Below are 14,442 nucleotides of genomic sequence, written 5' to 3'. Positions count from 1 at the left end.
GAGCACTAAATCCCACCCATTTGATTTCATTAAATCTACTATAAAGGTTAAGCTGCACTTTAGCATTGGCTCTAGACAACCTCACTCAGCAGAGTGAGGTCAAGGAGATCTCATTCAAGGAGGTACAGCTTAATAATGACTATTTATGAGGAAAGGCCTGATAAACGGTTCTGTTTTGACGAGAAAGCTTGACAGCGGGGCACACCACATAGTAAATGTGGTATTTTATTTCACCTGCAGTTTTCCTGAGATGCATGCTTTGATGAGTTTACAGAGAATTATTCAAAGCTAAATCTCAGTATAAAGCCCCAAGCAACACTGGTGTCACTGGAAACTCAAATCTTGGAAACAGTGTCAGAGCAGCCTGAAGCAAGTTCAGGGACCAAACAGTGCCCTGTCTAATTTGCCTATGAAGAGGGTCAGTGAGAGCTAAAGCACTTGGTGGAGAGTCGCATAGCTTGGCAGAGGCAAGCTATACAAGCAAGAGGATGGACACTGGTCATCCTCTGGCAGTGGTGGGCAGGGAGCTGAAGAGGAAAGAAAGGCTGAAGTGACCATAGCATTTTCTTTGCTCCCCACTGTGCAGCGACACCTGCCCGTGAATGAGTTTCCTCTGCACACCATACATTGCCTCCACTTCGACTGGAGGCACACTGAATCACAGTTCGCTCCCCAATGTGCCCCCTGGTAAAGCAAAAATATATTGTGCTCTGTATTGCTTCAGAAAGAAAAAAAGTTATTCTTTTGGGTAAAAAATGGACTGTATGACAAAATTTCCCCTTAGTGTTTTTCATTTTGAAGTTGTGATCTGGCTTCACACGGGAAGGGGCAAGGGGTTTCACCAGGTTTCCTACAGAGGTCCCTTCGGACCTGAATTATTCTATGATTCTGTAAAATTACGTGTAGAGTTTCATACCCAAGTTTGTATGACTGATTATTGCCATTGCTCCTGTGAACTGAGCCGTCACACATGTAGGTTATGTAAAACTGTCCCTCCAGCTTCATGGAACAGTCGATAGGATTCAGTCCCATTGTGTGCAGCCTGAGCTTCCCAGTTCCTTCAAGTAACCAGTATCTCACACGGCAATTGGGAAACATCCCTTTAGACACAGAGGATATAGCTTTAGTGTTACTGACAAGCTTCTAAAAACACTGATATGTAGCCAATCCTAAGAGAGGCAGGTAAACTGGAATAATTAGGAAATTAGGTTTTCAGCTGCATTAACGTTATGCAAAAGATACTATATACGTTGTATTTTCTTTCCACAGCTTAATGTCTGGGCTAGCAGCTCTGGATGCCAAGACTTCCAGTCGATTAGGTATCATAACCGTCACTTACTACCTGTGGACAACATTTGTGGCTGTGATTGTGGGAATAATTATGGTCTCCATTATCCATCCTGGTGGAGCAGCACAGAAGGAGGCCACTGAAGAGGGCGGAAAGCCCATCATGAGCTCCGCAGATGCACTGCTTGACTTAATCCGGTAACTACATTCAGTCTTTCTGCTTTCTGGAAGTGATATTTTGTGCATAACTGCATGAGAAAGTGTGGCCTGAGGATAAGTTCTGAACCTAAGGATGAAGGTTTTGTTTAAATCAAGAAAAAGAATCAAGAAAATTTTAGGAGATGATTTTCAAGTTATCAGATGTTTATACTGGCTTTTTCTAGTACAATTTAAATGAATGGCCAACAAATCTATCAGAAGTACTAACAACACTGGGGTAGGGTGTTTTTTTACCCCCACAGAATCACATGTAGCCTGTTGAGATCATCATGAAATGTATTAAGGCCAAGGCAGTATTAAAATGGAATGTTAATTTAAATAAGGGCAGCCAGTTGTAATAGGCAAAACCTTAAATATAAGAGCTGAAATCCATTATTTCAGGAAATAATAAAGTGCTGTTAGAACTGCTCATAGCAACTCTCAGATGAAGGATACAATTAGAAAGACCACTATTGTGATCTTTTTATTCCTTATTTTTATCACGTTATTTGTTCTGCTTTGTGACTTTCTCTTGTTCATTTTATTTTGTTTTGCAGAAGGGAGGGTTGGTTTTTTAGACCAGCATTAGAGCGCCAATGGTATTTTCACGGCCTTGCCTGAATATCCCTCTTTGTCTCAATGTTTCAGGTGCTAGTGGAACTAGTTTCCTGACTGAACATAGTATGTGCCTCAGATTTATTTTGCTCATGCAGAAAGACCAAGTTTTGCCTTCGGTTGGTTCTCAAGCCAGTGATCTCACACTATGTTGAGCAGGGGCGCCTAGGCCCAGTGTGTATCTAAAACACAGAGTTTTCTTTGGAGTTTGACTTGTTAAAATTAAAAATGTTGCACAGTTTTTCTTTCAAACACCAAAATTCCTGACCCTGAGAGGGCATCAGCACACAGAGTATTTCAATGAGAGTTACTGAGACCTCAAATCAGAAGGAACTGGGATGTAAAGCTTATAAAAATCTCTTTTTTCTCCTCCAGTTGCACTTAGCCAGGCCATCTGAAACCCTTGTGTTCTTCTGTTGTATCAATCAATGTCTTACTGAGAATGAGCCAAATTATATTAGCCACAGAGCAGCAGCTGAGTGCACTCTCTTTTGTAGCTTTCAGAAGATCACCATCTTCATCTGCAGTGGGAAGATGCCCACTTCATGGCATCTGTATCTTCCCAGTGACTTTGCCATGATACATGTGCAGTGGAATTCACGCATGTGTGTTTGTGACATCATGTTAAGTCATATTATTTTATTTCTGCTGCATAAAGGACTATAGTTCCTACACCAAGAGGAAGGAACTGAGCAAGTTACTGGACCTTTGAACCCCTTAGTATGACAAAGTAACGTGAGAAGTAAAAGAGAATTTCAGAAAACAGTAATCAATGATTATCTTCATAGTGGCAGTGTTTGGAAGCCCTTTCTGGTGTGCTGAGCTGTTTCTAAGGCCTCGTTCTTAGACAAGCAAAGGCATAATGAGACATAGGGTGCAACGTTACATCCAAACTGACCTTACAGCTGTCTCTGTAAAGGGTCTCCCTGACCATAGGTTCTCATCCCCTTCCTCACACCAGCCCAGTTGCTTTTTGAGACCCAGCGTAAACTAGTTCATGGAGATGAGTCAGATGAAAAGTAATTTGGGCATGCAAAATTTAAATTCAGTTCTATAGTATTATGTTTGCATAAAACAACCAAATGTCTGTATGACTGGAACCTGAGATCTGAGTTACGGTCTCATCTCTTCATCTCTGTCTGGCTAATCCCTGTACACCACAGGTTTAGTGGTGAGGTTTGGGAACGCTTTATTCTGCTGAGCCTCATTGCAGGTAAAATGCTACGTCCTGATCTAAACATTTGCAAATATCATCTATAATTTCACTTCCCACAAACATTTACCTGAGCAAATTATAATACTTTGCATGCATATTTCAGGCATTCATGTTTCTAACCAGGCACGTGCTTTTAGGCTGCGAAACCTTAGAGTCTTCACCAGTTTGGGCTGGTGCCAACAATGACAGGCCAACAAGCCACTCCCGTTACTGAAGCTTAAAAAGAGAGAATTAAGGTCTCTCCTTTTGCTGTGCTAAGCAGCAGTCACAGCTGCAATCTTTCTACCCTGAGTGCACAAACCAATGGTTTTTATTCCTCCACTACAGAAATAACCACATTTACTAAATAAATAAAAAAGAATAACACAAATGTGGGGAATGGGCTTTCAGCCTAGGCAAACACTATGGGTGAAATCCTGGCTCTGCTGAAGTCAATTGCAAAACTCCTAAATATCTATGTGGAAGTCTGGATTAAATGTAATGATGTATCTGCTGGTTTGAGCTAGAAAAGCTGATCCTTTAGCTCAATGATAAATCACTTCCATTCACAGCTGGAGACCATCTTTTTAGGCCCAGATTGGCTTATCTTCTCAATTCATTAATTTCCTCTCAATTTATCAATTGCATATGTACACAGAAGTTTACACAGGAAACATCTGGCATTCTGCAAACAAAGAATGCTAAATGTACAAGTGGAGAGATGATATATGTGACATAATTGTGGGGTTTATTTTAAAAGCATGAATCTTGGCATAGTGATACACATATTCACCCTCACTGATTTCAGATTTGAAGCCACTTTGAAATGATGAAATACAATATTATTTCTTGTGATGTTATATATGACATTGTCAGGTCTGGAATTTTTGGCAGGGAGGAAGTTGCTAGAAATTGAATATCTGGAATTTTTGGGTGAAGATTTTGCTTTTAGAAGTGGTTTTAATCAGAAGTTAAAGAATGTCCTGACTTAGCAATAAATGAAGCCAAGAACTACTGCAGAGCCTCATGGTCATCCTAAACACCTGCAACATTAATCAGTAATCGCATTATTATTCTGCATTATTTTGCAGACGGTGCTTCCCATCTATCTTTGTCTGTTATGTAAAAAAAAAACAGCAAGAAAACCTCCAGTGTATATGATTTGATTAGGACATAACAGTGACACTGTACTGCATAATTCTGAAATGGCTCTAAACCTCACATCAAGCAGGACATACATAATCTTATTAACCTACTGAATCTCATGCCTCAAAAACTGTATCCACGAGTCAACCATTTTTTGCCACATGAAACAAAAATACTCGAAAGACTTCCTTTCTGAAGGGAACCCAAAGAGACTGGGGACAAGAATGTGAATCTGTCCCTGCTGATTTCCTCCTAGATGCAGTCTGGACAGAGAGGCCACTGAATGCAGCATAATAGAAGTGTTTTCAACATTCAAATACCTGAAATCTTTAGTGCTGCTCTGGCCTTAAATGTCTGAATTTTTGCTTTAATCTGATCCAGCTTTAAATCAAACAAATCTTCTGCTGTCTGTGGAAGATAGATACCCATTTAACTAGGTAGTTCACCTTTGTACCTGTGCAGGACTCTCCCCTTGCATAACTTGCCCCTCTCTATCAGCAGTGTGCCGGGATCTGGGCTAAGGACAAGTAATTCAGAAGGCAGCTGTGAGTCTGATGCTGTGCAGTAGCTGCTGTTCTAAAGATGCTTTTCTCTTTAGCTGCCACTTTATTACTACATTGAGATAGATGTACAAATCTGCCTTAATTATATTCAAGGTTTCTGGTCTAAGCACTGCAAGACTCATGAAAGTGTATTTTCTTCCATATTTAAAACTATAAATCCTCAGGCTAAGGATCATCTTGTTCTCTTTAATGCACCAAAGCATCTGATATTTTATGAATTTTAATGGTTTATTCTTATGATGTACAATACTTCTGTGAGGTAGGCAAGGACCATTTTCCCTTCTTACAGCTAGAGAACCAAGATATATGGAAAAAAAATGACCTCGCTGAGGATTGTTCAGAAAAATCTGTGGCGCCAGAAGAAATAATCCCAGTTTATACAAGACCTAGTGGGAGTCTTGTTCTAGGAATGTGGCTTTTGGGGCACCTCAATGGAAATAATAGCAATGAATCAACATACATCTTTACCTTCTTTTTCCTGTGTCAATTATTGAAATTAACCCTGTACTATGTCCCAAAAAATAAAAGAGTTAATTTTTAGTAGACTTTTGTGAGTTAAGAAATGAAGAAAGGCAAGATATCAATTCTTTTAACATAATTCAGACTTTGAGTGTTTTATTCAAAAGGACAAAAAGGGACATATTCTATTTAAATAATAGGTTTGTTTAATTCTACAATGTATATTCACCTGACAAGCAGAATAGAAAATGTCTATAATTTGGGGACGAACAGTTGTGAAACAAGATATATGACTCAGGACCACACTGTTTACATTAGCAGTTATATTTCCACTACATTCTGTTGCCATTATCAAAATACCTTTGATTTGGAAGGGTAAATCTTATCGCAAGTTAAATCATGCTACTTGCATTTGTCACCAAGGGAAACAAAATTTGGCTGATAAGAACAAACAAGCAAACACCATAAACGTTCACAAGAGGAAACAAATCTCAGCCAAACTGGGGGTTCACCCTCCTGTTTTATATAAGGCTGACTGTGTGTGCAAATCTGGGCATCAGCAAGTGCAGGGTTTACATACATTTTTACTCTTTCTCAAGTCTAGCCAGACAGCATGACATCGCAAGCTTACTCAGTTCAAAAGCTCCAGATAAAACAATTCAGTGAATACAGCCTTAAACCATAACACACAAATTTGTACATTTCTGAAGTTTACTGGAAGGCTAAGTCAGAGCATTTTACTACTGAATATTCAGGATTGCATGCAATTTAATAGCAGGTGCCGGGAAACTCAATCTGGCTTAACTGAGAGAGAGGGGGGTTTTATACCATTAATAGTTAGAAGAGGATATAAACACTGGAGAGGATTTATGTTTTCATGGGAATCCTGAGCACTCTTTAAAATCATTTCCCTTCCTTCTTTTCAAGCTAAGGGCTATATTCTATTTTATAAAAATTGTGTTTCTTGAAAATACGGCAGGAGAAACCCAGTATCTGCTGTAATTTGGAAAAAGTCCAGGCTATGCAAAACCAGAAATCATGCTTTAAAAAGTTTACAGCTGAAGACTGAATTGTATATACATGCAATAACATATTTAATAGTGCATTAAATGGCACAGCGTTTAAACTATGAAAGAACTTTTTTTAATAACTTTGCCCTACATTCATATTCCTTGTCAAAAGTCACTGTGTACTATGATAGAAATATTTATCTGTCCCCTATGGCAAACTACCATTTTTCACTTATTTCACATTGCCTGTTTTCTTTTATCTCACAAAACCAGCCTGGTGCCAGCACCGTTCTGCACTGTATGTGACCAGATGTTCACTTCTGGTTAATTTTTAAGCAGTTCAAGCTGCACAGAAGCCTGAACCTCAAGTACTTACAAAGGACTCTGAAGCCTCTAAATGTATGATTCCTGTTCGGCATAAAAGGAAACCAACATGGAAGAAAGATAATTCCATGATGAAACAAACAGCGGAGAGATGGACTACGAAGCAGTTTCTGCTCTCTGGTCAGGAGGCCTTAGTCACAGAGAGGGAGGTGCATGGGGGCCAGGGGTTAAAACTGCATTAGGAAAGCCTCAACCCTAAAGAGGAATAAGTTGTCTGTCCTCCTGACAGTTGGCCTGGACATGTTCCAATGTAAACGTACACTTTTTATGAAATGACTTTGCCTTGCTGGAACCTGGAACCATTGTGGAAATGCATTGTGCCTGTCATGTTACCTTTGATATGACCCATCCTTTTCAAGATTCCTAAAGATGTGAGGTACTTGTACTTGCACTCCAAAGAATGATTTTCTAAGAAAGCCACAGCCCTGTTGGGGCTGTGTCGGGACATTTTCTTTCAGAAGAAGCAGGGTAAGGAATTTCACCCTCCAGATCCCTTACTGGAACTGAAAGGTCATGCAAAGTGTCACCCTCAGGACAGATAAAAAGTCCACGTGTTTGGCATGATGATTCCACAATATGAGTTCTGCTCTGATTTGCAAAAAAGACAAGCAAGACAAAATGGCTTAGACCCGATTAGTGATTTTTGCATTCTATTGCATCTTTTGTCACAATAATGAGGATTTAAATGCCTCATTAATTCTGCAAAAGTCTTCTTTGATACCTTTAGCAGGAGGTAGTAAGATTGATACTAAGAAATGAGATGAGATGGGATGAGGCACTGGAGGTGACTACTGATGTGCAAGATGCATCCTCCCGTGGGCCCTGAGATAGGTCTTCTGTTCAGTCTTGCTGAATTAAATTTTGCCCGTACTTTCAGGAGTACAAACCCCTGCAGGACCCCACTGACACCACAGGAAGGTATTTCAGATGTGTCCCCATACGACTAAGGACAGGATTTGTGGCTCTGTGGTACAGTACTGTGGTACAGTAACAGTAGTCAGGAGTCTACACAGCTGATGATGAAATCACGCAGAGGACAGCAAAAGCAAACGAATTTATATGATTAAGATAATGTCATTGAGACGGACATCAGCCTATAGCAAATTGGAACCACAGTGGTGTTCATTCTTGTATACAGCCATACAACCTGGAAACTTTACAGTTGTCATGTCAAGCTACTCAGACTTGAATTTTACTCTCTCTGTACCCTTGCTGTATAGAGTGACAGGGTAAGATCTCAAACACTCAAGTATTAGAATACTGTCAACTACCCAGTCTTAAAACAATGTTCTTGCAAATTCAGCTATGCTAGTTCAAATTTGAGAGCAAAGTGTCCAAAGCTGTTTTATGCCCAGTGCAAATATAGGCCAATAAAATATTACGAGGATGTGTGTGTAGCAAAAACCAGTCTGGTGGCTTTAATTCCACAGCGTGGGAGATTGCAGCCAAAGGCTGTCTGGTGTGGCAGGGATTAGGTACTGATAACATCAAAGTCTGAGAGCAAAACCAGATTGCTGCTGCAGAGCACAGAGTGCACCAGAGGGAATGGGTGTTCTGAGTCGGGGAAACGACATCTGTCGTACCTGTGGCTGCTCTTACACTAGAGCAGCTGACCTAATTTCTCATTAAAAAGATCTGCAAAAGCTGAATGCTTTGAATCAGCAGATGTTGTACTCAGGACTCATTCCGAGTATCTCAGATGTTCAGTAGTAAAACTGCAACCAGAATTTGGCCTATTGTGTCTAATAGAAGTTATCCAGCAGCCATCAAACTGTAGGCTAATGTTCTGGGGACAATTCAGCTAATTCAGCATGAGCAATAAAACAGTTTAACAGTGCTGATATTTGTATGACTACTGTAGTTCTCAGAGTCAACAACCTTCTGAAGAGAGCAAAAGGGCTCCCATGTCCTGGGGGCCGTGCCAAGGCACGGCCTGAGCTGAGAAATGGTTTCCTAACACAGTTCAGTTCCTGAAGCAGCAGAATACTGGGGGAGCAAAAATGGACAAATAGTATTAATTGGTAGGTTTATGTCTGGGAGACAATGGAAAAGGAAAGAGGACCTTCTACTTCTGGCAGTGGTAAGGTGCTCAGTAGTCCTACATGTAAAGGGAAGCTGCATCCTCAGAGCTGCTTTGTAGACCAGGTGCTGCCTATACTTGATACAGGTCTTCAGGATTTTCTTCAAATTCCATGGCTACCAAAGTGCAGAACACATGTTGCCGTAGTCATACATACACATTTCTAACTCGATACCTCCTTGCATCTGAAACCTCTTATCCCATACAGAATTAGGGAAGGACTTCAGAATTTGCTAGTAGAATGAGCCAGCCAGATGTAGTCAAAGAAGGTGTTTAGTAGGTCACCTGTGCGTATCTGCTGCTGTCACAGCAAATGCAGGCCAGGCATGCTGTGCCAGCTGTGGCTCAATAGCTTATGGGCTGTAGAAGGTTCACTGAGCTGATATTGAAGTTTCACGCACATTCACTCTTTTAGCCTGTATTGAACACTCCTGCTCTGTCTGGCAGAATTCCTGAAGCAGGAGATGCTCTGGGAAATGTTCTTCCTCAGGGCAGACAGCATTTAGCTCTTAATTTTTTATGTAACCAGAAACCATATGTCTCAGTTTCTGTTTTACAATCATGTCTTTGTCTTAGTCCTAAATTTATCTGTGTTCCACACCAGCCTCAATCAATGTTATTCACTGTATTTAATTCCCTATTATTATGTGAAATTATTTTTGGCAGGAATGCTGAATTGTGCCACTGAGGTTAGAGACAATATTGCTTGTACTAGAGCAATTAATCCCAGATCACTTTGTTTCCCGCACTGTTATTTTGTGTCCTGTATCTTCTAAGCAATCTAAAATAATGCTGGAAATTTAGAAGTATTTTATCTGCTTAGCTCTCTTAATTGAATAAATACAACAGCATTTATAGGTGGTGACAGCAATGAGTAGCTCAGCTTGAATTATTACTTCATAAGTACTGACGGTGTCTTTAATTCAATATATGTCAGTGATAACACAGTGGCTGTTCTGAGAAGACAAAAACAGCCTCACTATATGATCCTGATACCAGAGCCATGTGGGTAGATCTTTATCTTGTCCAGAATTGCAGTAAAGGTAGTAGAGATCTGCAGGGGCCAATCTGATTGCAGGCTGGATGCCTGGAAGATAGGTGGGCAGCACAAGGAGAGATTGACAGGCTGCAACACCCTGCCATTAATTTGGTAATATATTTGGGCAAATGCAAGTGTCTGGATTTTGTGCTAGACTGAAGCTCCGACCCCAGCTAGCATTCCCTAATGCTCAGGTTTGGTGGGACAGAGACCCACAGGAGGGTGGCCCTGAGGCAGCCAGGCTGGCTAGCAGTGGTGTGGATCCCACCAGCCCTCCTCATCACAATTCCATGGTAAAACATCAGATCCCCCACTACCAGTCTCGCTTCAGTCTCTTGTTCTGAAACATTCCCAGGAGATCCCTGCCAAACATCCAGCTCATGGCTGGAAATATCAACATGCACAAAAACATACCCCTAAAGGGAGAATTCATCAAGTGTTTCTGAAGAGGCCCGACTGAACCAACAAACACTCCAAATCATCCCCCAGCTTGAGGTAACAGTTTGGTACTTTTTTCTCATTATTTGTTTTTACTCCATTGGAGTTCTTATCCACGAGTTGCTCTCTTGAATGTTTTTAATTAACAAATCAAAATTTTGGCTAATACTGGATTTTTTCAATCCAAGTAAACCAGCTTAAAATAAAAAATAAGCCGAAGCTCTGGCAAACACATTCAGGTCAGCCCTTCACTAGATAAATTGTGTAACTTTGGTAAGGCTAGTCTCAAAGACTGGATCACAGTGCATAATACATTAAAAAATATTGGGAGAATTCCAGCATCCAGTATTAAGTGGGTAGTTGTAATTCCTGCAGGATAAAGAACGATAAAGAAACAAAATGCTTTAATCCTCCACAAATTTGTCTAACATTTAATCTAGCTACTAACCACATGATGTTTCCTTTCTTGAGCTGTCTTAATTTTTTCTTAATTCTACTAATTAGAACTACAAAATTAAGGGAGAAATTGGAAATCATTAGCAATTAAATTCACATTTTTTTGTAAAGCTACGGCTCACGCATGACATGCATATTCAGAGCTGTGCAGGAATCCTCAGTGTGGATCTGTGCTTCCAGAATAGTTCACATTCGCTCAGCAGCTCAGAGCACAATCATCACAGTGACACTGTGCACTCACTCCTGTAGCACCTTTCAACTGATCATCTCAAGCCACAAAACAAAGACAACTTAATATTAATGAAGTCTTTAACAATATGGAAGCAGAATTCCCTTGTGAGGCATAATAAGGCAGTAACCATCTTTTCTCTCCAGTGCTTCCCCATCCTATAAAGATCCGCTCCATTTTTCCTAGGTCCAGCTCTATCCAGCTGTTCTTCAGTCAGTTCCCCACGTCAGCCAAGTCTCCAGGGCTCAAGCAGTTGTGTCTGCATCTGATAGGAAAGTGATGCACAGCCAGCTGTTGTCTGTGTCTCGCTTTGGCTACAGATTCGACATTTGAACCAGAGAATCATCAGCTTTATGGACGATTTGCAGAGATAACACGCTGCTTTGTGCTGTTGTTGCTGGGGTGAAAGCTCTGTTGATGGCAGCACAGCACTCAGCTGTACCTCGCTGCTTACAATGGTGTAGTGAGTGTTGTTCATTGCTAAGAACACCGCTACACAGTGTCTTAAGTGTCTTAAGCTAAATCACTCCAATTAAATGAAAGGGTGTACAAAGAGAATGCATTAATTTAACTAAACCTTGCTGACATGATAATTGCCTTATATGGCCAAAGCTGCTCTCCTCTGCTATCACATCCCTGTAGTGCACAGCCATCATCACACCTGGGGCTCTTAAGCAGGATTGGTAAAATGGAAGGAGGTGTTGCAGTGTACAGCACAGCTAGCGTACACTGTTATCCCACAGGAATGCCAGGTAGCAGATCAGGCTGCAAGGGGTAGGTAATCTGAACTGGCTCACCTGCACCAAGGTGAGGAAAGGCCAGGACAGTTAAAGAAAGTTAACAAGAGTGCTGCACACCAACCTTGTATCTTGCCTGGTAGTAACATGTCTGCATAACACTAGTTTTCCCTAAAGCAACAGCCAATCCAAAATCACCAATGATGCCTTTATATGGCTTGTCTGCTCTCACACAGCAGGCCAACAAAACCCCCTCCTTTTCAATCTTCTGTTCCAATCATTAGACAGTACTACTACCCTTTAATTAAAATTCTTCTCCCTCTGCTTTACCCTGAAAGGATAATTAATTATCTCTTTGCAGCAATCACTTTCAGTCCCTGATGCTACTGAAACACATTCTACGTCATAACCTTAAGTGTGACCATAATGTCACGTTATGAACACTTAAAAGAGCAAGAAAATTGTTTTCTCTAAGCCAGTGCTGCACAGCATGCTCTTGCTGCAACTCCATTAGGAGCAGGCATATGCTGCCGCTGCAAAGAGGAAAGCAGCTCGGGAAAACATCTAACTTCAGCATGCACTTAACTGTGTATATATATATCTCTCTCTCTCTAGCAATTCTCTTTGGAATAAGAATGGGCTTTTCACATATGCCTAGGTGCTGTCCTGTCTCACAGCTTGAGCTGGACTTTGAATAAAAAGTCTTTTTGTTAGAGAATTCAGGAGTTTCTCCTTGCATAAATTTATGTATATGAAAGCATCAAACTGGGTCATAGGCTGTCACTGTCTTCTGCCCACAGGTTCAGAACTTTGAGCTGAAAATAAATCAGTTCTGAAAATGATCCTATAAGAATCATCACAAAAGTCTTGATTCCCAAATGCTGCATGGAAATAGATGAACTTTTAGCTTTTTTGCCCAATTATACTATGATTCCTCTTTGAAGCCTGTAGAGGGTGTGCTCTCCATTTCAAATTAGGATTGAATGTTTTTCTGCAATGTAGTAATCTAGCTCAAACAGAAGTTACAAATTAGCAGAAAGTCAGAAAAGATGACAACAAGAGTCCCTTTTGGAATTAAAATTCTATTGGTCTCACTGCAGATCTCACAGCGTATGGTCATTGCCTTCCTCTGTAACTCACTTGTGAGCAAAGATGAAGCTGTTGGCCTCACTTCAGACTTATTCTGCAGCCTCGGGAACCCTCTTAAAATAAAATTTAGCAAAGACTGTGCAGCTCTAATCTCAATTATTTTAATCAGGAATTGGATCCTTTTTTTGAAAAGAAAGTGGTTCTTGACGAAAACACTGCAAAGTCTCCATCACTTACAATTTTAGTGATGAAAATGTAACAGGAGGTACTACATCTTATGAGTCATCTAATGACTTCGAAACCCTGAAGCAGATTACAGCACGCAGGAATCTCAGGAATATGTCCCTGAACACTGACTTTGTCTTGAACAGCTCATTATCTAAGTAGGAAAGACAAAATATGGAATAAAGGAATATTCTTGTCCCCACTTAGAACATGGGGAAGGGAATGATAGCAATTATATTGCCCCAGTAACAACATGGAGAATGTGGCAGAGCCAGAAACTGAAAAGTAGAGCTCCTGTTTCTCACTCCAGGTATTTAGAAGCAAGTCCCAAAACTTTAATTCTGAGGAACTGTCTCTTGAGCCTTACTCAGTCAGGTACAGCTGTATGGCACGAGTGGGAAAGTGTCAGTCTTCTGCACCTTTCCAGCCCTTGCTCTCTAGGAGGGTAACTGATTTATCGTGGGAGACCCAAGACACAGTAAACAGAAGTTGTCTTCAGTTCCACAGAAATTATTCTTTTATTTGTTCATTTTTAGGAACATGTTTCCAGCCAATCTTGTTGAGGCCACATTCAAGCAGGTAAGTGGCTATATTCCTTTTACCACTGATGAAAGAAATGAACCAGCATCATATAAAATATGTATCTTCGTAAAACAGAATCCAGATACAGACATTGCATATTATTTCAGATGTTGTTAGTACCTTCAGCATTTAGGAATTGATGAGTCTCTTTCCATTAGCCTCAGCAGCCTTCCTATCTGAAGGCAAAACTAACAAGCATAAAATGCACAGTGTGACTTGAGAGTAGACATGCACACATATGTCAGCTCCACCTCCACCTGAGGCCAGATCTTTGAGGACCTTGAGAAGGGTGCTATAGGGAAGCAGAACAATTTATGCCAGTATGCCTAGAGCATGGTTTCTCTTACCATGGGACTGCAGTCACAGAGTAGGTGGGATCTCTTTCAGAGCACACAGTAACACCACACAAAGGAAGAACAGAATACCATGTCCAATTAAAGCAACAAAATAATGTATTTGGGAAGAATCTAATTACTCAGATTTGAATTTGGCCAGAAAAACTCATCTAAAAGTTCTGAGTAAGAGACCTCACTATATTTATTTCACCTGGGAGAATATTTCATGGGAATCTTACCTCTGGTGAGGTAAAGAGAAAGGCACTCAGAACCTCTAGGCAGTCATTCCTGATTATGTCTTACAGGAAAATAGCTCTATCAGGAGATGGTGTGTTTGCTGCACAAGGGGCTGATTATAGGAAACTCTGATTTTGT

At 40.6% G+C, this 14,442-nt stretch overlaps 1 protein-coding gene across 1 annotated transcript in view; it reads left to right on the top strand.

Moving 5' to 3' along the window:
- The window catches only part of SLC1A7 (solute carrier family 1 member 7), a gene marked incomplete at its 3' end in the record, with an annotated part of 56,433 nt that overhangs the window by 15,412 nt on the left and 26,579 nt on the right, over positions 1 to 14,442 (top strand). The window contains exons 3-4 of the mRNA XM_082484415.1: positions 1,270 to 1,485; positions 13,687 to 13,729. Of these exons, the coding sequence (XP_082340541.1) occupies positions 1,270 to 1,485; positions 13,687 to 13,729 (259 nt within the window). The remainder of the gene's footprint in view (positions 1 to 1,269; positions 1,486 to 13,686; positions 13,730 to 14,442) is intronic.

This window comes from Vanellus vanellus (assembly GCF_965231255.1).
Source record: "Vanellus vanellus genome assembly, chromosome: 5".
Lineage (NCBI taxonomy): Eukaryota > Metazoa > Chordata > Aves > Charadriiformes > Charadriidae > Vanellus > Vanellus vanellus.
Note: the sequence above shows the minus strand (reverse complement) of the source record. Positions and strands in the feature narration are given on the sequence as shown.